The 26,711-nt window shown below is 38.7% G+C and overlaps 1 protein-coding gene across 3 annotated transcripts in view; it reads left to right on the top strand.

Moving 5' to 3' along the window:
• The first annotated feature begins 251 nt into the window (after positions 1–251).
• LOC139979447 (RCC1 and BTB domain-containing protein 2-like) overlaps positions 252–26,711 on the top strand; it is a 31,470-nt gene continuing 5,010 nt past the window's right edge. The window contains exons 1-10 of one of the 3 annotated variants that reach the window (XM_071990242.1): positions 252–433; positions 3,482–3,792; positions 13,043–13,187; positions 16,851–16,935; positions 18,071–18,138; positions 19,134–19,244; positions 19,588–19,730; positions 23,880–24,076; positions 25,600–25,664; positions 26,237–26,307. In XM_071990242.1, coding sequence (XP_071846343.1) covers positions 3,482–3,792; positions 13,043–13,187; positions 16,851–16,935; positions 18,071–18,138; positions 19,134–19,244; positions 19,588–19,730; positions 23,880–24,076; positions 25,600–25,664; positions 26,237–26,307 — 1,196 coding nt within the window. In that variant the 5' untranslated portion in view covers positions 252–433. Of the gene's footprint in view, positions 485–756; positions 954–3,481; positions 3,793–13,042; positions 13,188–16,850; positions 16,936–18,070; positions 18,139–19,133; positions 19,245–19,587; positions 19,731–23,879; positions 24,077–25,599; positions 25,665–26,236; positions 26,308–26,711 lie in introns of those variants that run through there. The other 2 variants (XM_071990241.1, XM_071990243.1) reach the window with 2 other exon arrangements.

The following is a 26,711-nucleotide window of genomic DNA, read 5'->3' as shown; positions in this document are numbered from 1 at the left end:
TGCCTGCTACATGCTGTCCGGATGATCCTTAAAAGCAGTACTTGGACCACAGTACCAGGTACTCGAAGTACTTGGTATTCGGATAAAGTATCTTCCAGTTCTACTACACAACAGATATACCTCAGGTTAATCCAATAGTGAATATTCGGCTTCCCGTAAACATAGCAGCTCATTACCAAAGGGACTTTCCCAATGACGACACAGCGGGACTTTCCGAGTAGAATTTCACTGCGTGGCTGGAACTACATTTTCAATCCATGTGTAACGTCGACAATATCCTCAACAGGCTAACATTTTTAAAGTACTTGGCTGGCCTGTATATAGCCAAAGGGACTTTCCAAGTGACGACACTGCGGGACTTTCCGAGTAGGATTTCACTTCGTGGCTGGAACTAAATTTTCAATCTGTATAACGTCGACAACATCCTCAACAGGTATAGCCTAACTTAGGCATTCAACTTTGGTTCTACCAGCTTTAATTTGAGGTTTGTGCTTAATTAATATCAATTTATTGTAGGTCATTCATTACGCTTACCCATGACTCATGAGTCGCTAATTGTAGGCCTACTGTATACGTCACTTGTAAGCTTATGCTGCATCAGTACTGTAATGCTTTTGTCTACCCACAATTAGCAAAGCAATATGCTTGGTTCAAAGGAGGGCCACCAAAATTGAGTCAGGCCTTAAAAAACTAGACTATGATGATAGACTTGAAGGCTTAGCTATAGCTAACATCTCTTGTTTATAGGCAATACCCTATTGGATTTGTGTCATCGCTGACCTCCCTTTTCAGTTAGATATGTGTGGAACTCGTGACCGTGCACAGCTTAAACTATATTCAAAAAAGAGTTGTTGATGTGTGGAACGGTGTCCCTGAGATAGTCGTCGATATGTAGAGATGTTTTCTTTTGTTTGATCAGTCAACAGGATCCCCTATTGAAGACTGAAGAGGGTGTATGTTATATGTGTCTATGCGTGTATGTGTCTACATATATATATATATATATATATATATATATATATATATATATATACATGAGTGTGTGTATGTATATGTATAGAAGCGTGTATGTATGTATGCATGTATGATAGGACAAGCATTAGGCTACCATAGCCTATAATCGATACGTAGGCCTATGCTATGTGGTTACTATAAAAGGTGTGTGTTAATTACAAGTCATATACCGAGGAAAGGAATTATCACAGCAAACTTGTTTCGTTAATTATCACATTGATGTATATGTTGAGCAATCAAGATTTAGGCTAAGGATAATATCATATGTACCACTGATAAGTTAGTGGGTTGATGCACAACATTTCTGGTAAAAGAGTGAAACAAAAGTGTGCGTCTCTGAAAGTGTCTTCTGCCATTACGTACTGTGCCTAATTATTCATACCTCAAAATTGTCAAACATTTATGAAAGGCTTTACAAACCCCGAAGGATCACAACATATATTGTGCTATTTCCTTCTGATAATAGCCGGGTACATTAAAAATTCCTGTTTCTTGCAGCCATCATTCGGTGCATGATGGGCCCAGATCTGATTTTAAAGAGGAATACACCCTCCAAAATGGTGGTTTATATCCTGAAACCTGACATATAACATTTCTTTGTCAATGAACTCTGCAAGCAAGAATGCATCTACTGTTCTATATCCAACACAAGAATTGTCTTGTTGTGGGTGTAAATCAACCACATCCATAGTTCAAAATATTACAACGATGGCTATCCACTGTGGTCAAATGACAAGTTTAAGTGCAATTAATTTCAATAACCACCTCTCTCTAGTCTTTCTCTCTTAACCTGCAAATAAAAAGTATACAATCAATAAATCTTTCCCGGTGATTTGACGAGAGCATGCATAACTTATGTTTCTAAAGCTTCTGGACCGGATGCAATCCATCCGCATTTGTTGAAGACTTTTGCACACCATTTCTGCGTTCCACTCTCGTTGGTTTTTAGTAAATTTATGGATGAAGGTTATGTTCCTAGGGACTGGAGATGTGCTAATATTACCCCAATTTTCAAGAAGTGTGATAAGTCTAAGCCCTGTAATTATTGGCCCGTTAGTCTCACTAGTGTAGTTTGTAAAGTCATGGAGTCTGTTGTTAAAAGGTCTATGGTCTGTCACTTCAGCAGTCAGTCTTTGATCAGAGAGTCTCAACATGGCTTTTGTCAAAAAAGGTCTTGTCTCACTAATATCCTTCAGTTTATGGAAGATGTAACAAGTTCACTAAATAGGCAGAGGTCTGTAGATGTTGTGTTCCTGGATTTCCAGAAGGCCTTTGATAAAGTTCCCCACCAGTGTCTTTTACTTAGGCTGAAGATCATGGGTGTCATAGGGAATTTACTGTCTTGGATCGGGAATTGGCTTGGTAATATTGAACAAAGGGTGGTAATTAAAGGCTGTGCTTCTTCTTGGCAGAACGTTACTAGTGGGGTTCCACAAGGGTCTGTATTAGGTCCCTTGTTGTTTGTTGCCTATATAAATGACATCGACGGAGATAATTTGTGTAAAGCTAAGAAGTTTGCTGATGACACCAAATTGTATTCTGAGGTCTCTTCCAAAAGCGATTCTGAGAAATTTCAAGCGGATTTGGATAAGATTTTTTCCTGGTCTCAGGGGTGGCAAATGCTTTTTAATATTGATAAATGTGAGGTAATGCACATTGGTAGTAGTAACCAAAACTTTACATACAATCTTAATGGTGAGGAGTTACAAGAGGTCTCTGTTGAAAGAGACCTAGGTATCTACATTGACTCATCTCTGCAACCTTCTAAACATTGTCTTGAAGCTGCTAAAAGAGGTAATAGGGTTTTAGGTATGATCAAGAGGAACTGCAATTTTCTGAAAGAGGTCATCGTAGTTAGGCTTTATAAGCAGTTGGTTAGGCCTCATCTGGAGTATGCTATGCAGGCTTGGAACCCTTACTTTGCTAAGGATAAGGAAGTACTTGAAAAGGTCCAGAGGAGGGCTACTAGGATGATTAGTTCCTTAAAGAGGGTTCCTTATTATAGGCGGTTACAACTGTTGAATCTCACCACACTGGAGCTGAGGAGGTTACGTGGGGACTTGATCCAGGTTTTCAAGATTGTGTATGGTTTCGACAATTTATCCTTTACCGACTTTTTCTTGTTTGCTAACAGTAGTTGTACTAGAGGTCATTGTCCTAAACTCCAAAAGTCGCATAGTAGGGTTAATATTCGGCATAAATTTTTTTCTAATAGGGTTGTGAATGAGTGGAATGGTTTGCCTGAGAAAGTTGTACTTGCAAGTAGTGTGAATGGGTTTAAGAATGCTTTGGACAAGCACTTTAAGCATTGTAATCGGGTCTGAGTGTTTGTGTCTTCAGTTTTTTTTCTCTCTCTATAGGGTCCTTGATGGGGACTTAGGTGTCCCCCCTGATCCTTTTTTCTACTAAACTAAACTAACTTCAGCCTAACAAGCTTCTATATCTAATATATATCTTTTACGTGCAGATGTCATTGGTACAGTTTAAAGCTGTCTGGCCAATTCTTGGCTTGATCGACTCTAAACTAAGACAGAGAATTAAGGTGGCCTATGTGTTTGGGAGTGATGGAAACTCTGTTCTCTTTCTGACTGCTGATGATGATGTCTACAGCTTTGGCACTGATGCTAATAATTATGGTTACCTAGGGCATGGAAATGGTAGAAATGTACTCTTACAACCCAAAAAGATTGATGTCCTAAGTAAGAAAGGGATTCACCTGGTGGCAATTGGCTGTGCTGGTTATATCATTGCTGCTACTACCAACAGCGAAATATATGCGTAAGTTAACATGTATTTTTACCTGTTATTGTACCTATATCCTCCGCATGCCTCATGGTACACAGCCACAGAGACACGATCTGTAGGCTTCTGTCTTCAGCCACACCTCGAGCTTCTGTCCAAGATATCTAGCTGGCTTCCTTTTTTTCTGTTTACATGGTGTGTCACCCATACATGTTGTGGTGTCTAATTGCTTCTTCCATCATTCTACAGTCGCTGTTTGAGTTCATTTTAAGTGTAGGTGGGTGTATGTGCGTGAGGGTGTATGGATGTGAGGGTGTGTGTCCCATGATTCTCCAGCTATACCTATGCTTACTTTAAAGCTTTTTGATCCCATTAATCTTCAAAGAAATGTTCTAATTACTTCCTTTTATGTTGGCGAAACGAAAACCACCCTCAAGAAGACCTAGTACGAATCAGCAGAGAGAGACTCTGGATGCAACGCCTTCGCACCATTCAACCTCATGGGTTGAACATTCAGGAAGGAAATGACTAACTTTTCTTCTGTCCCCCACTCCTTCACCCCTTGTTGCCCCCCCCTTTCACTCTTTCTCCCACAGCTCTCTTCCCCTCCTTTTTTCCTCCACACCTCTTGTCCTTGTCCCTCCCCAGTTTATTTCCTACCCTGTTCCTTCAATCCTCTCTTTGTCCCTCCACTGTTTATCTCCTACCTCTCCTCTTTCCCTGTTGCTTTCTTCTCACCATCCATTGTCTTCTTATAATCCCCTTTCATCTATATCATTGTGTTCACCGTGCTCATTAACCTGTCTGTTTACGGTGCGAGTTTTTGTCCCTTCTGTTACTGTACTTGTCATTTAGCCTCTGAAGAAGATCCTGCTAGGATCGAGACGTCAGGCCAACTTACTTTAACACTGACTTCAATTATTTAATTACAGCTTGTGATGCAATATCTTTTTTATCTTAGGATACTTAGAATAATAGCCCACAATTAGGCAATACTGCTCACCTTTAAATTGATAAAAAGCACTTGCAACTTTTGCTCAAGGCTGACCTGGACTGTCATGTTTCTGCATAGGTTCTCTTGGATGTTGCTAGCATAGGTATTACATCTTAAACAGTACATAACCATTTCTTCTATTTAATAAAATCACCCCTGGCCAGTACAAAATTTCCCAAGCTCTCTCTTTACTTCTAGAGATTCCTTGGTGAACCTCATGTATCTTCGACAACATTTCTTTCCTAAAAGATTGAGGGAAAATGATTTTAGCACTTTTGAGCAGTACTCCATCAACTATTGTTGATTCGTCCCTCACAGTCCAGTAAGGTTTCGCGTCAAAGGGATGTATGTGATCTGGCCATCCTTCGATTACAACCTTGCAAACTACTTCCAAATTTTTATCATTGGCAGTCTCCCTTTTGAACTCCTCAAATTTTACTGTGCCAATTGGAGTTAGTTCGTTCACCACCGTAACCTCCAATGAACATTCAAGTGTTATTCCAAAATCTGGAAGATATGCACAAATTAGTGTGTCTGTTATGAATAATTTCTTGCCCTTTAAATATCTGACATCACGGCTACATAGTGTTCTAATTGCATTATCATTCTTTGTAGTCGCAAAGGAGCCTTACATAAAGGTTTCTTTGAGATAATCTTCAACCGACAGTGTTCTGACTCGTACCACTCTCCTTATTGCTACATAATACCCCTTACAAAATTGCTCGCAGTTCTTTCTCTATTTGGCTGCAGTTTTCTTCAGCTGTCGTCAATGCTTTTGAGGCATACGCAATTGGTCGTCTTTGCTGTAACAAGGCTGCCCCTAGTCCTTTTGAACTAGCATCATAGTAAGCTAGCACTGGTGCTTAACGCAACAATTTCTTAAGCTTGTTGAAGCAATCTCCATGAAATTTGGTCCAATGCCACTTAACTGATTTTAAAAGTAGTTCCCTTAATAGACCTGTTGCCCCTGACAAATTTGGCAAGAACTTGTTTAAATAATTTAGCATACCAAAAGAATCTGCAAAGACTTTCTACATTTTCTGGACTTGGCATTTCTAGTATCGCCTCTACCTTCTGTTGATCACAGTTTAGACCATCTCCTGACAGACTATGCCCTAGTTAAGTAACTTCTGATGCTTTACACTTGTTTTGATTTAGTTCCACATGTTGTTCTTTTAAGATCTGTAACGATCTTTTGACACGTACATCATGTTCGGTCTCAGTACGGCCATAGATCAGTACTTCATCCATGACTCCTTCTATGCCTTCAAACAGGTTTGCCATATGTCTTTGAAATATTTCAGGTGCTATATTGATACCAAAAGGTAATCTCTGGAACCGATTTTTACCAAAAGGTGTATTGAAAGTAGATTTTGGAACTTGCTTCATCTAGCTTACATTGCCAGTACCCTGAAGAGGCATCTAGAACTGTGAAATATTATGAACCATTCAAATGTGTGATTACTTGTTCAATTGTGTTCAAAGGATAAATGCTCCCCTTTCAATGCTTTGTTCACATACAGAGGATCTTTGCAAACTCTTAAATCTCCATTTGGTTTGATAGGCGTTACAAGACTATTGACCCACTCTGTCGGTTCAATTTGTTTTACTATTACTTCAGCATCTTGCATTTTCTGTAATGCTGTCTTCGGTGTTGCTCTCTGAGCAATTGGATATTTCCTAGGTGGGTGAATTTTGGTGAAGCATCCTTTTTCACTTGCAGGTTTATTTCTCCTAACGAACATCCTAATCCTGTAAATAATTGTTTGTCCTTATATTCCTGTATGAAATCTTCTTTAGTCATACAGTTATGACCTGAACTGATCCCTTTTCTTTGGAATTTGATTCTTCAACTTTTGTTTGACCTTGAACAACTGAATACACTCTCTTGATTATTTTGAATTCTTTCTCACATTTGTCAACACCCAGTAGAGGTTGTGAATCTACCTCTATGATATAAAATTTAATTGGGTACATCTTTCCTTGTAACTCGAAAGCAATGTAGTCTGTCCCATTACTCTGATACGATCCCCACTGTAGGATACCAATTTCTCTTTACTCTCTCATTTGATCAGCATTTGTTGGGTTTAACTTATCATTTTCTTTGGGAGTATGTTACACTCTGCACCACTATCAATTTTACTTAAAACTTCATTACCATGAATCCTTAATTGTACTTTCCATCGATCCTGATTCTTATGTTCTTGTTTATACGTAGTTGAGTCCTATGAGTCTAACAAAAAGTGGTTATTCTTTTTCACTGTCTGTATCAGTCATAGGGATGTCTTCATCTAGAACGTGAACTTTATTTTGATCCCGTGTAGGACTACTTGTACAATTTTTCTTGAACCTGCCACTGGAAGTTCCCTGGCGATGCATGAACTGACCTCTCCCACAACCATGGCTGCTTGGCCCTTTGTCATAGCCCCTGTTGATTATGTTTGGTTGTTTGGCACTACCCTCACATCTAAGCTTTGTTCGACACATACGCTCGAAATGGTCGTGCTCTTCCACATCTGCTGCAAGCTTTGCCATATGCCGAGCGCCCCCAAAATTGTGTTGTCCTCCACATTTCCCACATGTTTTGTTATGAATAGTCTTTGACCTGACAGTATGAACTTCTGATGTTCTGCTTTGATCGTGAGAGCGTTCTGTTAATTGAGCTGTTGTAGTCTCATGAGCTCTACATGTGTTGACTCTAACTTGACTGCTTCTTCTAAGTTCTAGTGTTAGTTTGTCTACCCGTAGTAGCCTACGCCTAATTGAGTAGCCCGCATATTAATCTGTCTTTTACTAAAGAATCTTTCAGTGTTCAAACTCACAGTCTTTAGCTTTGTTCCTAAGGTCAGTAATGAATGCATCGATTGGTTCTAATTCTTTCTGTGATCGGGGAAAAACTGATATCTTAGATAAATCATGTTTCTACGTAGTTCAAAATATTTGCAAAATTGTGGTTTCACTATCTCACATTCTGATCCCTGTTTTTTTCATGACGTTCATAACAGAGACCAGTTTTTAAAGAAACTTAAAACATAACAGAAACGATGCTTCTCTTTACATAGAATACCGTTTATGAGAAACAAGGTCAAGAGTGATGTTAAAAAGCCAAATCTAGTTTTTATTTGTCTAAACTTGTAAAACATCGTAATGATTCAAAGAAGCCATGGAAACAGTTGAAATACGTGTGTTATAATTCGAAATCAAACAGTTCTAACATTGTCGTAGATATTAATAACTTAAGGGTAAATGAACCCAAAGCTTTTGCAAATTGTTTCAATGGCTTCTTCACCAACATTGCTGCCAAATTGGTGGAAAAACTACCATCACTCAAACACATTTTTAACTATACTTCCGAATCTGTTCTTCCTTTTTATCGGTCGAAGGTGAGAGACTCTTTGTACCTTGAATAAGTCACCGAGGAATTCATTTAAAAAGAGCTTAAGAACCTCAACCCTCTTAAGAGCACAGGCCTTGAGGATCTTCCAGCAAGGTTCATCAAGGATGGTGCTTCCATTTTAACGACCCCTATAACACATATCGTCAACCTGTCAATTTTTGATGATAAAGTTCCTGATGAGTTCAAGGTTGCAAAAGTCATTCCCCTTCACAAGAAAAGGAGCAGAACTGATTGTGCAAATTACCGCCCTATAAGTATATTGTGTATTGTTTCAAAAATTCTTGAAAAAGCAGTCTTTGTACAACTTGAAAGTTACCTTGCCCGCAACAACTTGCTTAACGAATATCAATCTGGCTTTAGATCAAATTTACTACCAACACCTTTTTAATTGATTTGTATGACTCGTTCAACTAAAACTTATGGGTGTCAAATCAACTAATTGGTTTCTTTCATATCTTTCCGGCAGATCTCAAATTACATGCGTGGGTGGGTGCTTCTCTGAGGTCACCTATGGCATTCCTCAAGGGAGTATTTTGGGCCCTATCCTGTTTCGCTGCAATATCAATGACATGTGTGATTCATTGAACACTGATTTTAAGCTTTTGCTTTATGCAGATGATAATGCTATTTTATTCTCTCACAAGAGCGCCAAGGTGATTTCCCAAGACTTGGAGAAGCCCTGGAAGCGTGTAGTGACTGGTTTAATGACAAAAAACTCTCGTTCAATGTTGGGCAAACTGAATTAATTCTTTTTGGTACTGATAGCATGCTCAAAAAAGCTGGTGACTTCAAAATTACTACAAGTGGCAACAACTCCATTTCTGCTACTAATGCTGTCAAATACCTTGGTGTCTTAATCGACAACCATTTGAGCTTTAACGAGCATGCTATTGATGTTATTAAAAAGGCCAACTCGAGGCTCCGTTTTATGCATCGCCAAGCCAATTGCCTGAATCAACGATGCAGAAGACTGCTATGCATGTCGTATTATTCAATGTCTTTTTGACTACTCTTCTTCTTCTTGGTACACAATTAATACTCTTAAAAAGAAGGTTTAAATTACAAAAAAAAAAAAGTAAAGTGGTTCGCCAAATACTTATGCAAAGCCCAAGATTCCATGTTGGGCAGGAGGGAATTTCCGGTTTTTGGATTGTTATCTATAGAGAGAAGAGCAAAATTCATTAGGTTAAACCATGCACACAAAATCCTTAACAACTGCAGTTCTCCGTACCTCACCACCAATTTCACCAAGACCTCTGTTATTCATACTCAGGGGACTCGTTCAGGACATCACAATTTCTATGTTATTTATTCTTAGGGTGGTGTTAGCTCTACTTTCTACTTCACGGCAATTCGGGATTGGAATACTCTTCCAAATCATATTAAATCCATCAAGCCTTATCGTCTTTTTAAAGCTGAGTAACGGAAGAATCTCAAATAATATAGGGTGTCGGGGGATGGGGAGGTACTTTTTAGAATTATGTGCAATATGTGCGTTTTTAGAGCTTTATTTATTGCTTTTATTAGAATTTACCATTGAAAGTGCAATTCTTTTGTCTCTAGGGCCCCATATGAAATGGGCCGACGTTCTGTCAGCTCAATGGGTATAGGTCCTGTTACTCTATTTGTTTTTTTCAATCTGTTCCTTTCTATTATGTCATCCCTGTTTTTTTTTGCACAATCTGAGTGCGAATAAAACAAACAAACAAAGAAATATCTCATTGAAATGCGTTGTATTTGGTTACCATACAATACGTTCACCACCTATGCGTAGCAGATTAGCGATCTCTATTGTGTCGGATTTCTTATCAACCCCGCTCGCTACGAAATATATTTCTAAAGCCTTCACCCAGCGCTTATTATTTGAAGCACAATTACCTTCAAACATGATCTCTTTTTAGTGTCTTTATCTGATCCATTTAAAGCTGTTTTTGGCGCACTTCTGACACCATGTAGAATACCCAGCAAGTAAGTTGGTGTGCTTGTGTTTATTATGACTCCCATTCCGTACATTACAACATAAACCTTTTCAATGAAAGTAGACTTACAGTAGTGAAACCCTGATAAAGCATTGATGTAATCTACAAAGTAACAATAGACAGGCTGGCTACAAAAGGCCAGAAGAGGCTACTCACTTACACTGATGGGTTTAAGATCTTTGATTTGATACTCCAATCCAAAATTCATCATCCCAATGTAGATGTTTGCAATTTCGTAATTTAGTCTATGACCAGCAAATACGTTGACTTATATACAATAGTTTACGAAAATGTCCAAACCCTCATGGTTTAACCCATGGTTTAACCCATAGGAGGTGACAGCTTTCCCCCTACCACATCCGAAAACGAAATTTGACATCGCTCCCTCTTTATCATGGAATTTATTGGCAACTAATGAAAGTGGCACCAGGGCTTCACATTGGGTCAAATCCCTTATCCAAGTGCCCAAATTATGCTGAGAAGGGGCCCAGCTTTGCAAATTTTACTCCCATTGACTTTCCAAGGTTAAGTTAAAAGTTGGAATCAACCATTTGCGATAATCATTGTCGATGGAATTTGACCCTGTAGTCCCTTCTTTAGATAATGGTTATAAATAATGTGCGAAGTAAAGAACCAATCCACCTGGTATATGAGTATTGATCATGTAGATCTGGAAATTCAAATATCAGAAACAGTGTACTGACCAGGGATGATGTTATTAAATAGAAGAAATGGTTATGTACTGTTTAAGATGTAATACCTATGCTAGGCAACATCCAAGAGAACCTATGCAGAAACATGACATTCCAGGTCAGCCTTGAGCAAAAGTTGCAAGTTATTTTTATCAATTTAAAGGTGAGCAGTATTGCCTAATTGTGGACTATTATTCTAAGTATTCTGAGATAGTGTGATTAAAAAAAGATATTACATCACAAGCAGTAATTCAATAATTGAAGTCAGCGTTAAGTCTGCATGGAATACCTCAAACATTGACAATGGTCCATGTTATGATTCTGGGGAATTCCGAAAGTTTGTAACAGATTGGGAATTCAAACACATGACATCATCTCCAATATATCCTTGAATCAAATGGTTTAGCAGAGAGGTATGATCAACAATCAAGACATTGATGTTAAAAGCAGATGATAATATCTTGCTTTTCTGGAGTACCGAGCCCCCCCGCTAGAGAAAATTGAAAAATCTCCAGCACAAGCTTTGATGGATAGGAGACTAAACTCTAAACTTCCAATTCACTCATCCATGCTCAAACCTTGTCATGTTGATCCTAAAACTGTGAAGGATCAGCTAGAGAAAAGTCAAAGGAAGCCAAAATATTACTATGATAAGGGAACAAAACGACTTAAGTCACTGCAGTCTGGTGAAAAGGGTCTGGAATAGTGACAAGAAAGTATGGCTACCACCAAAAGGAGAAGAGACGGTTGGACCTAGATCCTTTAACATTTTAACATATTCTGGATCTAGGTTGAGGAGAAATAGGGTTCACCTGCACCAGTCTTCAGAGGACAATGTGAAACAAAATTAAGAGGACTTAGATGAAGAGATGGAAAACAACCAATACAAGCAGACAACACCCCAATCCTGCAGCGTCAACAGAAACCCAACCTCATTTTAATTCACAAAACAGTACAAACACCCAACCAGAAAAGTACCAGGAACATTCCAAATCACTTTAAATATTTTTATCCTGTACAAGTAAACGAAACTCATATAAGTACAAAATCAGCTGCGGATTGATTGATCATTTTTAATCCTTTCTTTTTATTTGTTGTATTATTCTTCATAAAATATTGTTAACAGTTCTCCATACATTCTGAAGTGTCATACAAGTTACCTGTTTTAATGTTAACCAATAATGAATGATATGTCTGTCAAACATGAAAGAAAGAGAGATCTAATGTACGGAATGTGAGTCATAATAAACGCACGCACCCCATGTATGTGCTTCTGAAAACTGAAATCAACCTGTACGCTATGGCTATTCTACAATGTAAGTTCATTCTCTCCATTTCTGCAGCTATCCTTTTACTACAGCTTGGCACAGCTCCAAAATAATTCTATGTGCTCGTAGTAGTCATTTACGCCAATTAAAGTTGTTACTAGTTGTTAGCATCTCTCACCAGTGCAATTCCCCTTCACAATCCCTCATTTCTACCTGCTTATTAAATCCCTTTACTAGCTGTCACTTGGTTCTCCCCTTCTCCCTTCACCTGCCCTCTCCCCTGCACTTTCCCTCTCCCCTTCATTTTCTCTTCACTTTCCCACCCACCCACCCACTCTACCTCAACATGAGAATGACATTATTGATTGTCCACTATAGTCAATGTTATCACATTTTATGACAAATTTCTACATGAAGCTCTTTGCATACAATTTCAATGTCTGATGGTACCCTTGTTGTATGTGTACATACACATTTCCAATAAGTGGAAGATGTTTTCCAGTTTAAAATCAATACATTACCTATAGCAAATAATAGTGCTAGGAAATATTCACTAGCACACACTTAGCAAGTTGCAAACTTCACAAATATTAAATGTTATTAATCTATGTATGTATGTATTTTAGATCCTCCTGGAAGCAGAAACTCGCGAAGAAATCTCAATGGCTTATGAAAGCCGCAAAGTCAGTCTCTTACATTCATATTTAACGTCCATGATTATGAATTGTCAATTGTCAACAACTCTTTAACTGGACGACATACATTAATCTTGGAGTGACTCGAGCCGGGGACCTTATGATTGGGAGGCACCAATAATATAGCTTTGTGCTTAAATTGTTTCTTGTGAGGTAAAAAGGTATAGAAAAAGGGGGTGGGGTGAAGAAAGGGTGTAGTTTAGTAAGTTAGCATTACAAATCTACAAGCAACTTTTTCCTTTGTTTTTTTTTTCATTACAGGTGGGGATATGGTCAACGTTCTACTTACAGAAGAACTGAACATCTTAACGTACCTGCAGTAATAGCAGCAAACTTCGGAGGAAATCATGTTACCAAACTTGCCTGTGGAAATACTCATACACTAGCCCTCACCGATGCTGGGGAGGTATTAAATCGACAGCTGTGCTTAAGCCTGGGCGCCTTTTGTACAGTTTTCTTTTATTCCTTTCATTCGTATTATCTGCTTAGAACAACACAAATATTCTATTTTTGGTATCAATACTGATAGTGTTTTACACTGTTATGTCATATGAACTTGCATGGTATAGTAAAATTAATGAATCTTGTTCCTTGCAAATTTCCGTGGAACTAAATTCACAAGGTCCTTGTATATATTGAACTATGAAGGGAGGGTACATTTATGTAAAATCGGTGAAGATCGATAGCAACTTAAATATGTTGTAGCGATGGTGGTGTGGTAGCAACGTAAGTGGACCGGTAAAGATGAGCCAATGGTCGCGAATGGATATCTCTCTATTTAAGTTTATTTTCTCAGTGAAAACTATAACAAAAATATAACGAAGTTGCATGAAATACAAATATATAAATGTACTAAAATATACGTTAACCAGAATGCAAAATGACTTCAACGCACTAGACATCTGCTTGTTAGTATAACCAGAACTAGCTGTTACAATAACACTATGGCATGATAACACAGTTCAGTATACTGTGCGTGGCTATACACACCTCCATAAAAACAATAGGGATATTGTACTCAATGTTATGAATCCACACACCAAGTATTAGAGGTATCCACGATTTCCATCGGTACATACCATGTGAAAGGTTTTTCAGAGTTTGGCCCCTGGTGACCTATACGAGATTTGACCTCACAAGCAATAGGATTCTTGTACTCAATATGACAAATCCATATTCCATGTATGAAAAGTATCCAGGATTTCTAGCATGAGAAATCATGTTGTGACGGTTTTCAGGCCACGACAAATATTTTTGAAAGTACCCGCTATTTGGCAACCATGACTAAAAATCTACTCGCCAAATTCCACTCGCCATTAGGCCTATGATTGTTGGTCAAGTCTCCAAAGTACAAATCTGCAACATCAATACTTTCTATGGACAAAGGTTAGGCAGATGCATGGTGCTACATAATTGCGCATTATACAGTGTTTCTTAGCTACCAGTACGAAATTAAAACTTTTGCCACCAAAAGTAGGTGTTGAACAAAGTAAAGCATGACGCAGAATCATGGATAAGCAGCTAGGCCTACTTTAATGTCTCAAACAATTAAAAATACAACATCTGTAAAAATACCTACGAAGATAGCTTGGCTTCTGTTCTGTTCTCCTCTACTTTCTTAGGCATATACTATACAGAAACTAGGTGTGCGGGAGTCCTAAGCATTTGCAGTACCACACTGCTACTTTGAACCGCTGCTCAATTAGAGCGGCGACTTCGTACAATTTCCCATTTAATTATCTGTCTTTTAGCTGCAGATTAATGCGCGAAAAATATCGCTATTACTCCATTTCACTGCCTAAATCAAAGCAATCTTTTACGCAATGATATTCTGAGGTTGTAAGAGCATCTCTCTTCCAAAATTCCTAGCAGTAACATAAGCAATTTTGTCTCAAAACTCCTTAAATTGTTCTGTACTTTGCGAATTACATATATTATACTTTGCGACCCTGTCAATGGTAGTTTCACAAGTTATTGCCAAAAAACACATTTTGACCCATAATTGACCTTCGGTGACCTTAGATCACATCACGATTATTTTGTAAAACGTGCCCCTACTTCATTCACAACTTGTCCCAATATATCAGCCATGTCAGACTTCGTGACTAGAAGTTGTTGCCAAACTTAGCATAAGTTGGCAGTTTTTTTGCACATAAGCAACCTTGAATGACCTTGGATGACCTGATGCTTTTATCAAGAATGTTCCTCTTGATGATGTGCACTCTGTCCTAAATTTTTTGCTACAATGTACACACATAATGTTTTTGCTAGAAAGGTATCAAAACCAACCTTTGGCCCCTCATAATTTGAGAACTGGGTGTCCGATTGAAGCGGGAGTTGGTTTCCTCTATATAGAACAAAGAGCTCTATCATATATCGAAATATGGACAAACTGTGTTTTTTTGCCCTGTATCTCCTAAAATGAGCATATTTTTTCAAGATTTGACCTTTGACTTTTTGACCTCGTGGTCAAATGTAGTTTGACATGCTGATTCCAGAAAGCAACATGACAAGTGTGTACGACCATCCTAACTGTACTTATTAACAAACAAAAAATATGACCTCTGATAACTTCGCACACGAAGGACGCAAAGGGGTCAACCATGGACAATTTTAATCGGAAGGTACCTTTGAGATCCGATTATGGCCACGAAAATTAAAATGACCAAAGAAACTAAGAAAGGTCACCGGAAGTCAACCTGAGGTCAACGGTCTCCTAGATGCGGGTCGACCATCGGATTACAATAGCGTAACTTCCAACCTTGACGGACATTCTGTTCTCAAGTTATTGCAAAAATACTAGTTTTTGACCCGTGATTGACTTTTGTTGACCTTGGACCATATACCCGTTACGTTTGGAAACGATCCCTTACCCCATTCTCAACTACTGTCAAAATATAAACCATTTCGGACCCTGTCAATGGGAGTTTTGCTTGTTTTTATATTTTGGTTTTTGGCCTCTAACTGACCTTTGGTGACCTTGCACCAAAAATAATAAGGTTCATCTACTTAATGTGGTACTTATATACACCAAGTATTAGATTGGTCCAAGCTTCCCTTCTGGAGATATCGTGTTTACAAGCAAGGCGTCACACACATACACACACGCACACACATGTTTGTATTACATTCCAATCGAGGACCCAATTGTATTTTCCATTGTTCAAATCCACGTACCCTTACCTTAATAATACCCCATACAATATAATTCTTCCGAGGACGTGGTGATTCCTTAGAAATCACAACCGAGGACCTGGAATTCTTTTGTTCAAGTCCTCGGTCAGATAGAAAAACAAACGCACACACAAACACCCACACACTCTCCGCCTACATGAATGCATAGGTTACGATTATCATCGAAACCAAAAATGCATAATCGAGTGATACAAATATGTGCTGTGACGTTAAGTTCAACTAATGATAACCATTTAAATGCACATTTAAGACACAGGATACAAAGCTAATGGAAATAAAAGTACCTCCTTGGGCACTCTACCACACCATTATAATAAAGTTTCTGTTGAAACTAGACTGAATACACACAACGTACATATGGCCGTGGCAGACGACTTGAGGGATGAGAGTGCAGTGTTCTCTCTTCGTGTTAGTACGGCGGAGTGCCCGAACAATACCTCTGCTCAGCAATGGAAGATCTAAGACCTGCATTCCTGTTCTCAGCCTTACAAAGAGCTACAGCCTGCATTCCCAAGGTGACCCTAACAATTCCACCTTGAATACTCATTAACTCAGGCACTGATCAAAGTGTTTTAACCATCAGTAACATGTTACTGTAAGTTACACATTACTGGGGGTGCAATTTCATAACTTTTGTCAAATGCCAGCAACATATCTGCTGAGGGTGTTTAGTTTTAATAGACTCCAAATCTTCCTTAGAGCAAAGTTTTTAATCAGTTCAAGCTAAAACTGACTGAAATGTTTGCTATCCTTGACACAGCTGCCTTAAATATCTATGGTATATATTTGATGAAACAAGAATATTAATACCCGAGCACCTCCCTTTTGCACAATAAACTTTTTCAGGTACACATTGGTGTTTACTTTTTGACAGATTTACTCTTGGGGCACTAACACAGAGGGCCAATTAGGACATAATCAGACTGACTCGGATCCACAGCTCATAACAGCTTTGATCGGTGAGTATTAAGAATTACAACAAAATGGCTTTTTTTTTTTATATATACATGATGCTAGAGCCCCGTTCTGTGGTGTTTTAGCAGTGGTATAGTACTATAGTCCTTAACCTTGTTTCTAAGAACTAAAGCAATTTAATTAAACTGATTATCCGATCTGAAATATATGGAATATTGAAAAGCAAAATATTCACTTGATCAACTAGGTAAACTAATGACTGCTCTTCAGTGCTATATGTAGCTAAAAGATAAATTTTAGATAAATTGCCATGTAAGCTATCTCCAATGTCACTTGTATAAGGTTGGGTGTTGTAATATAAAACACTGCCATCGTCAATTGAACAAATACAGTGGCATTTCAAGCAGCGAAAGCTAGCATTTGGAAGGTTAAAGGTTGGAAACCCAGACCGACCAAGGTAGGGTGGGTTTTTTCATCAAGGAGAAATCCATGGTTTCCCATCTGCAAATGGTCTTCCAAATTGTAAAAAAAACATACAAAAGATCTATTTCGTTGTTCTGTAAATTAGATAGCCCACATATGTAAGTGTAAGTAATACGTTATTCAATTTCCAGCTCCCACAAGCATATGTGGCTACTTATTGTAGTGAAATAACTATCCTTTTTGGCCAAAACTAAAACTTTTGGTTATGTAAACTTGACTGACTAGAGGGTATGTAACATAGATAATTGCATTAATGGATAGGGATCACACCCGTTTCCTTCGATACAACTTAGCGTGTTGCTTCTTACTGACATCCCCAGCAAATAAATGGCTGTACAGGCATACCAAACAAAGACTTTGTGATCCTTGGGTCACTGGTTTGAATCCCATCCAACCCAAAGTTTCTTTGATCTTTGCTCCATAATGCTGATTTACAGATTTATTATGAATTTCTTGCAAAACCCTTCCCCAGTCACTTTCTTGGTTGCATCAGAAAGAGGGGTAAACTGTTACCCTTTGTGACATGGTATGGTATACAAAGTATGTGGCTAATATTTGGTTATGGGTGGGGCACCAAATGATTGGCAAAATTAGATGACAGAATATGACTTGCAATACCTTACAGTTAATGATCAATTTTAATTTTTGTTTAGATATATAAAGTTGAATTCAAAGTGTATCTCTTACTCTCAATAGGGGGACAATTTGTTTGTGATATTGCCTGTGCCTTACATTCATCATATGCAATACTGGATAATGGTGAGGTAACTATTACTTTTATAGTCAATGAACTTTGACATTCATCATTGGCCCCTCAAACACTGAGAAGTGCAATTAGTATATATTTTAAAATTGTGTACACAATTTGTGTATCCTAGGTATCCTTACGTGATATGTGTGTATCCTTTGAGCAGACGGACAGCAGGGCAGCCAAACAACCATAACTGGGTCAGATGGTCTGACAATTCAGTGTACTGACCTGCGTATATATTGACATTTTATCAGATTAATGTATGTTTGGTATTTAGTAATGAAATACTTTTAAAAGACGACCAACAATTAAATGTGCATTTAGCCCTACTACTATGCAAACCAGTACAATAACGTTATGGTTATGAAGAAGTCTTCAGTGTTGTCACACATTGTGTTCTGTACTCTCTAGGGCTATGCACTAGAACAGGGGCCATCTGTGGTTGATTCGTCAGAATGACTTACATGTAAACCCTTGTTGGCCAATGACCACAGAATTCTTGTACTGTGTCCTGATAATATTTGAATTTTTCTTTATGTTTAAGGCCCTTAAATGTATATCAAAATGGTCAGGTAAACAGACTGGTGATCGGCTGTTTTGAGCATAATGATCATGTGACATTAATGTGCTTGGTGCTTTGATTGCCTAGCAACCATAATGAAAATGGTTCAAATCAAATTCTAATCCATTAATATGTAATAAACATTACTAGTCCATCGATAAATTTATGTTCCCTTCACCAATAGACTAGCTGCGGCTATATTGATGAGGTAGTACTGTACCTTGTTTGTAATTGCAGCTTTATAATGGGGGAAATAATGTATTATGTTGGTAGTTGGAGCTATCGGAATGGGAGAGTAATGTTACCTGTCTTTGTGTGGTTGGGCACCATAAAGTTACATCCTTTTCAATTGCAGCCCTATGAACAGGAAAATATTGTGCCCTGTTTGTTAATATTGTTGTAAAGCATATCAATTTGGTTATAATGATCCTTGCTTCTAATTGCAGCTATATGGATGGGGAAGTAATGAACAAGGACAGATTGGAATCAACACAAGTGGAAACAATTATGCAGAACCCATTCAAGTCACTTCCTTGAAAAGTGTTTTTATTCAACAGGTATGTGTTGGCCAAACCTTTGTAAATGATCATTTTGTAAACGAGATTTAGTGCCCATCATTATAGTCATGTGATGGAGACACTTGTAATTGACAGCTTTTCCAAACAGTTAATAAACAATCTTATTTCAATTTGGAGATATCCAAGTTTTGAATATACCTTCTCAATCAAAATTGAAGAATTCAAAAATCTTAATACGACATCAAAATGTCACATATGCTTGATTTTAATGGTTTCACCATTATTACAATTAATGTTTTTTTTCTTCAAAACAGACATCATTTCTTTGTTTGCTGGATTCAAAATAATTAAGTTCATATCCTATTATACAATTTATGCACAGATTGTCTGTGGAAAAAACTTCTTTTTGGCTTTGTCCAGATCTGGACATGTGTATGCCTGCGGAGAAGGTACCAGTGGACAGATTGGTAAAGGAGATGTTGCAAATGCTACTGTAGCAACTCAGTTGCCAGAGAAGCTTGGCAGGTAAACGTAGCTTAATATATGCAAACTTAAATCTTTATCACAAAAAATGCTGTTTATGTATGGCAGAACATCATCCATGACAAAACTTTCCCCTAATTTGAAAGTAAGATTTTATGTTGAAACACACTTAGTGCTATTTGATTCTGTAATATTGTATAGCTTGAATAGTGATAAGCTATTGAAAATATAATTCTTTAAAAGCTTATTCTGGCAAGCTTTTTCATCTGTAATACTGATATGAAAAAGTGTGCTAGGTGACAAACTGATGAGAATTCAGTCAAATCGTTAATCAGATGCTCATAAACATTCACTTGATTGTAGAATCTAGGAGGAGCCCTTGGTTTGTGTATATATATCGCAATCTGTGCTTGAGGTATACTTGGTAACTTTTGGTATGTACGGCTCAAAAAGACGAGCTGCAGCAGCTGCAAAATTGCCTGCAGCAAGGCTGACTCAATATCAAACAATAAAGATTATCTCTGCAGACTAGCAGTGCCATCTGTGTTTGTAGTATATTTGTACTGGATATATATAAAGTCTATTGCACATTTGGCATACCATGCAATTTCAATGGTCAAGAAGACACTTGAAATGTTGTATGATAAAATGATAAAATTCTGAGTCTGGGTCTCAATTTGGCTCCAAGTTATCTGATTGTGAAACTGCATATGAGGAATTGAATTGTTGACATTATGTTGGTAGCTTAATTAGTCTCCGTTGCAAATAGTCAGGCTCATTATGTAATTTCGTTGGATTTTTTGGGAGATTTGCAAATCTATACATTTTTGAAAACTGTATAGTGTAAGCAATCAGAAAACCAATGTTTACCATTTGCCGGACGCATATATGGCGGCCATCTTGGATTTTCAAAATGGCCGCTTTAAAAATGGGTGTTTCTCAATATCTCAACATCTAGGGGACCCAGAGTCCTGATTTTAATGGCTAAACCCAAATTTGCAGGGGCAAGGAATCTAGTGGTACCAAGCACAATAAGCTAAACGTAACCACAAGGCGGTCATCTTGGATTTTCAAAATGGCCACCGTAAATATGAATGTTTCCCAATATCTCGGCATCTTGGTGACCTAGAGTCATGATTTTAACGGCTAATCCTATATTTTTAGGGGTGAGGAACCCAGTGGCACCAAGTACAATAGGCTAAACATAATAACAGATGTAGATGATAGTAGATGATCTGAATGACTGAGCCAGAGATTTCACTTCCGACGATGATAATTGTTTATCATTAAACTTCAAGGGCAAGGACCATCATCATGATCATCAGCTAGTACTCTCACTCATCGTCATCACTGTCACTGGCCAACAACATGTCATTCCTAGAGTCCTCATCATTCTGACACTAAGAACCGCACTGGCAGAGGTCTGTACACGATAGGTTATTGGAACTGCAAGAACATCGAGCTGTAGAACAGTCGGCTCTGCACTGGCATCTCACCATCTCGATGATGGCCTTGGGGGCTGAGAGCACCTCAGTAGTGACTGACTTGACCTGACCAGTTGTGTCCTTGTAGAAGCCGTGCTTCAGAGGATCCATGAACTGCTGCTGAGCAACGCTTGCCTGACCCCATACTGTGGCCTGGATCTGGACTCGGAGGATGTGCTGCTTGAGAGCATCGGGGGTGGGAGGCAGCTTGTCACTTACAGCCATATGCTTGCAGAACAGATGCCATCGCAGCTCGGGGATGCTTGCAATCTGGATGCACTTTGGTGAGTATGCACCAGAGACGAATGTAGCCAACGTAGAGGGCAGGTGGTCGGTGACTTCAGTGGCATCCGAAAGCATCTGCAAAGCCTTGACGACTTCTCCGTCTGCTTTTAGGTAGACTTGCAGCCAGGTTGCTTTGCCTATACGAGAGAACCTCCCAGTTTTGTCTGCCCCCGAAAATGCGTGGAAGGCTGGCAAAGCCTTTGCTCTTTCTGGACCTAGAGCTGTCCATACTGGCTGCACTTGGATCACCCCGGAGGCCATCAACATGGACGTTTTCCTGTGATGCCAGCACTGCCTGGCAGTTTATCCGCCTCTTCATGGTTGCTGTCCTCAAAGAGCAGTTCGTTGTTGCTTCTGGTATGTCCTGAGGCCGATGTGATGACCAACTTGGACGAGTCTTTGTTGTACTCCAGGGTTCTTGCTGCCAGATACTCAGTCAGATCTGCCTTCGTATTGTCATGGGAAAGGAACCGGCTCATCGGGATGTGTTTGATGCTGGTGTCATCTCTGATCTGATATTGGACCGGATCCTTCCCTTGTCTCCGTTTCTCTCTTGTGGTACTCTTCAGGAGTCAGCCTTGAAAGTATCAAACACCAGAATGATCTCATCACAGTCTCTTGTCAGAGACATCAGTCTGGCATTGAAGCATTCACTTAGGTCCTTGACTGTCACTACCGTGGCTGGTTTCTTTGTCAGCTTCTGCACGACCACCATACCGTCCATCAGTGCGATCATGCGATTTGTGCCACCCTCAGTGTGTGTGAAGTCCATGGTTTCAGAATCCACTGCATCGCGCTGCAGACCACGTGCATCTTGCAACTGCTGCTGATCGTCATCGGGTGGTTCTGCTGTTCTCAACTTCTCAAGGAGGTGGATCAACTTTGACTTGTCAGTGCATGGCAGCATTGCTCCGTTTGGCGCGAACAGTGCCCTCGTTGTCAACGTGAACTCGTAGTTCCCGATGGCTTGTTTCAGATCAATGTCTCGGTTGGACCTGGCAAGGACCATCAGCCTTGTCCTGGAGTTTCACACTGGCTTTCTTGTTGCCAGACATGTACATCTTGTTTTCTGTTTCTTCACTGGTGCCCACAGGCTGACTTCCCCATTGATTCGCTCTGACACGTACTCTTCATACAACTTCTGCCCAGTGGCGTCAATGTTCAGGATCTGGGGCACATACTCGTCTGTTGCACCTAGAACACTGAATACCATGGGATATCATAGTGCCAGTCCAGATGTCAGTCCATCATACGAAAGAATACTCCGAATCACATTTAAAACGGCTGAATTTGAAAGGTTAAATACATATAACAACACTTCGATAATATCAGGTGACCAGTCACGTGACATGTGTAACTGCCCGAAACGCGACTGCTGTAACGAGGATGTTTTGCTGGAGAAATTAGGCTGGTTGCTAGGGCCCTTCATCATATGGTTGCACCCATTTAACAGCCTCATAAAATTGCAATATGAATAGCAATGACATATAATATCATACCAGCCATAAAAAATATATAAATTATCATAAACTCTTACAAACAAACTCTAAAACAGAAATTTATGGCGGAAATTATCCCCCGATATGCCATGCGACTCAGTCCACATATACGGCGCTAAACGCTAAAATGTAACATAAGGCTTAACAACGAATTATAATTACGGCGGTTCCAAGCGATCGCTGAATTTGATGCAATCCTACTTTTAATAATTCCTTATGAAGATATTTCTCAATAAAATACTATTTAATGCTTACCCTGAACAATAAATGTAACTTATGCCTAGTTTTATTAGGATATAAAAGCTTACGTACCGCTTACGTAAGTTGCTCAAGATTTTCGTTGCTTCCAATCACGTAACGGATTTTTGGGAAACTGGGCCTTTGTATACAATTCAATACAAAATCGTTGTGATGATGCATCCTGGTTTTTAGTTCCACATTTCCAAATTTGGGGCCACTATGACTGTCTAAAATATACTAAGACCTAGATAATTTCAATGGCTTCAAAACAAGTGGTAGAGCGAGTTGATAGCTCGAAGCTCGTTTAGCCGTTAAAACCAGGACTCTATGTCACCTAGAAGTTGAGATACTGAGAAACGCCCATTCTTAAGGCGGCCATGTTGAAAATCCAAGATGACCACCTTGTGGTTACGTTTAGCTTATTGTACTTGGTACCACTAGATTCCTTGCCCCTGCAAACGTAGGTTTAGCCATTAAAATCAGGACTCTGGGTCCCCTAGATGTTGAGATATTGAGAAACACCCATTTTTAAAGCGGCCATTTTGAAAATCCAAGATGGCCGCCATATATGAGTCCGGCAAATAGTAAACATTGGTTTTCTGATTGCTTACACTATACAGTTTTCAAAAATGTACATATGTACGATATTTGAAGTTTCACATCAACTTTTATTGCTCTTCCAGCTTCTCCCAGGTTGCTGCCACTAATGCCAGTGACTTTTGTGCTGCCCTCAATGATGCAGGTGAAGTGTACATCTGGGGAAGTTGTCGATTTGCATTGGTTAAGTCACCAATGAAATCTGAGTTGTCTTCCTTAGACGATGCCTTCGCTTGTTATTCATCTCCCCCCGTTACTTGGCGACCACTTTCGATTGTATCTGGTTAGTATGTTGCTACAGTTGGTATTTGGTTAAAACATCTAAATGTACACAGTTGGATTACGGACTGGTAATGTTAGGTAGAAGCTAGGTTGGGAATATTGATCTTGCCTTGGGGTTACTCAATACTAAGGTTAAAAGGCCCATAAATAACCATCCTGAAGTAATAGAGGAATGTCCAAAGAATATTTTAAGAGTTGTTGCATTCTTAAAGTAGTGTAATTTTTCGAAAATAACAAATTTATGTAGTGTAAAACATCATTTGAATAAATGCACTTTTAAACACTGTCCGCTCCTTACGTCTGCCTCGAGAATCACCTCTAATGCAAATGTAGCTGGTCAAAAACGCAGTGACCAGGCAAAAATATATATTTTCAGGTTTGGGAAAATTACACGTAGCACCTTCCCATGAGAGTAGGACCGGATGACTCTGAGATAGTGGGGACAACTTGAAACGCTCACACAGAAATAAACATAAGGAAAAATACTCGGTTTACTTCATATCTCGGCACATTTGACGTCGGTTTGCCAACTGTTGGCTGTAAATTTCGTTAGACTTTCTATTCAGCCCATCGTTTTCTTGTTGTGCAGTACGTTATGCATACGATTTGTAAACACGTAAAAACGTTACATACACACAGTCACTGTCTGTGCATATGCATCACGCCGAATCGAGTACTTTCCGTATCAGCTGACATATCACATGATACACAATAAGGATTTTGATTAGCTCTTTACTGAAAAATCGCTGCGGCGGGAGAAGTCCTAACAACGCAAAGCGGACTAAATGAGTCCGTCTTAAACTGCTGTTTATTCTAAAAATAACACTTCCCGAACCATCCAACATCGAGAATTGTAATCAGCATATGAAAACACACCAGAATATGTGGTCAGACCTTGGTACTAAATATGTGCAACGACAGTGAACGATATCGAGCCTGCCCCGATGGACTAATTTGCTTAAATCCTCAAATCTTCCCTGAAGTGGATCATAGTAGGTGGTATGTGATGGTATACCGCCAAATGTTCTTCCAAATTGTTTACTTCCTATATCTTCCTGTTGAGTCCGCTTGAAATCTGAAACGTATTCGACTGTTTGCTTTTAGATGTCAATATTCTCTACATATGTCTATATTTCCAAAGCTATCTTAATGCAAGGTGCTTTAAGTATTACTTTCCTCTGTGAATAATATAATTTTTTACTGAAATTTGTTATTTCTTTATACATTGAACAAAACTTAGAATCACCGTATATACCACAATCAGAACGTTTGCAAAGAAACCTCATTTGGACTCATTCATTTCTTGTATTTCATTTCTAACACAAACAACATTTGTCTAAATTTTTTCGTTTTTGTGTTACTAAGTAATAGGCTTCTGTGTCCATGTCCCAATCCAGTGTCAAGTTAGAACAGGTGGCTATGCATAAATGCAGTATCAAGAATTGAGAAAACTTGAGCTCCTGTCAGAATATATTCTCAGATATTTAACCACCTCTTTTGATTGATTTCGCTACAACTTGATAGCTGTTCATAAAAGATATGGAGGGGATGTTTTGACCAGTTTGAAGAATTGTCTCGTTGAAAATGAGGTAAGCTTGTACAGGAACTGTTTATTTATCTCTAGTAAGCTGAATCAATATAAAAACCACATTCAGGAGGCGCAAGGCCCAGTGGATGGGGGGGGGGGGGATGTACATGCTCCCCCACATTTTTCAATTTTTTTTAGATTTAAGAAAGTGCCCTTTTCATATTTTCTTTGTCAAAGAGTAAGAAATGCTCTTTTGTTGGGAAAATTTTATGTTGTAAAAATACTGAACTTTGTGGTACAGAATACACAGACGATTCATTTTGTAGTTACATTCTGGGGCAACTTTCAAGTGTGCATGTCCTTTTTACCCCCTTCTCTCCACCCACATTAAACCATCCTCTGCCACCCTGACTAGATATTAAATCTTAATCCAGTCTTATTTTTTATGAATGGAAAGTGTGTTAAATATTACTTTATACATGTCAATTTTAATAATTTTCAACTGTTAATTTCATGTAGATTCATACCAAATGAAAATGAACATTGGAGACCACGACCATGTACTATCCAGCATGGCAAAATAATCTTTCAAGAGACGCTCTTCTAATTTGTTTACTTTTGTCCTTTTTTTAGGAAATTACAGACATCATATTCATTGTTGAGAACAAGAAGATTAGAGCACACAAAAGTATTCTTATGATCAGGTGAGTGGTCGCAATGATTAATTCAGTTATCCAAAGCTAAGCATTGCCAGGTGCCTTATCCTGTAAATGTACTAGGATTCCAAGCTTGTGTTCAGCCAATCTAAGTTTAAGGACTCACAGATGTATATGATTTGCAGAGTTTATTAATGGTGTTAGAGTTTGAGGTGACACCGTGTGAAGCAGATATTTGTTGGAAAGATGTTTATTTAAGGTAATTGTATTTAAATTCAAGCCACCTCAAAATGGGTTACCTTAATCTTACAAACAACTGTGGGCAGTAAAATTTATGCTTTACAGAGCAGTGTGACATAAGCTGCAGTGCAAAATATTAAGGAGTAAATACTTTCAACATTGCCACGATAGAAGTGTACTTTGAAATCATGTCAAATTGTCTTGTACGACAT

The sequence above is a fragment of the Apostichopus japonicus genome, chromosome 14 (assembly GCF_037975245.1).
Source record: "Apostichopus japonicus isolate 1M-3 chromosome 14, ASM3797524v1, whole genome shotgun sequence".
NCBI classification, from domain to species: domain Eukaryota; kingdom Metazoa; phylum Echinodermata; class Holothuroidea; order Aspidochirotida; family Stichopodidae; genus Apostichopus; species Apostichopus japonicus.
This window is presented reverse-complemented; position numbering and strand designations above follow the sequence as displayed.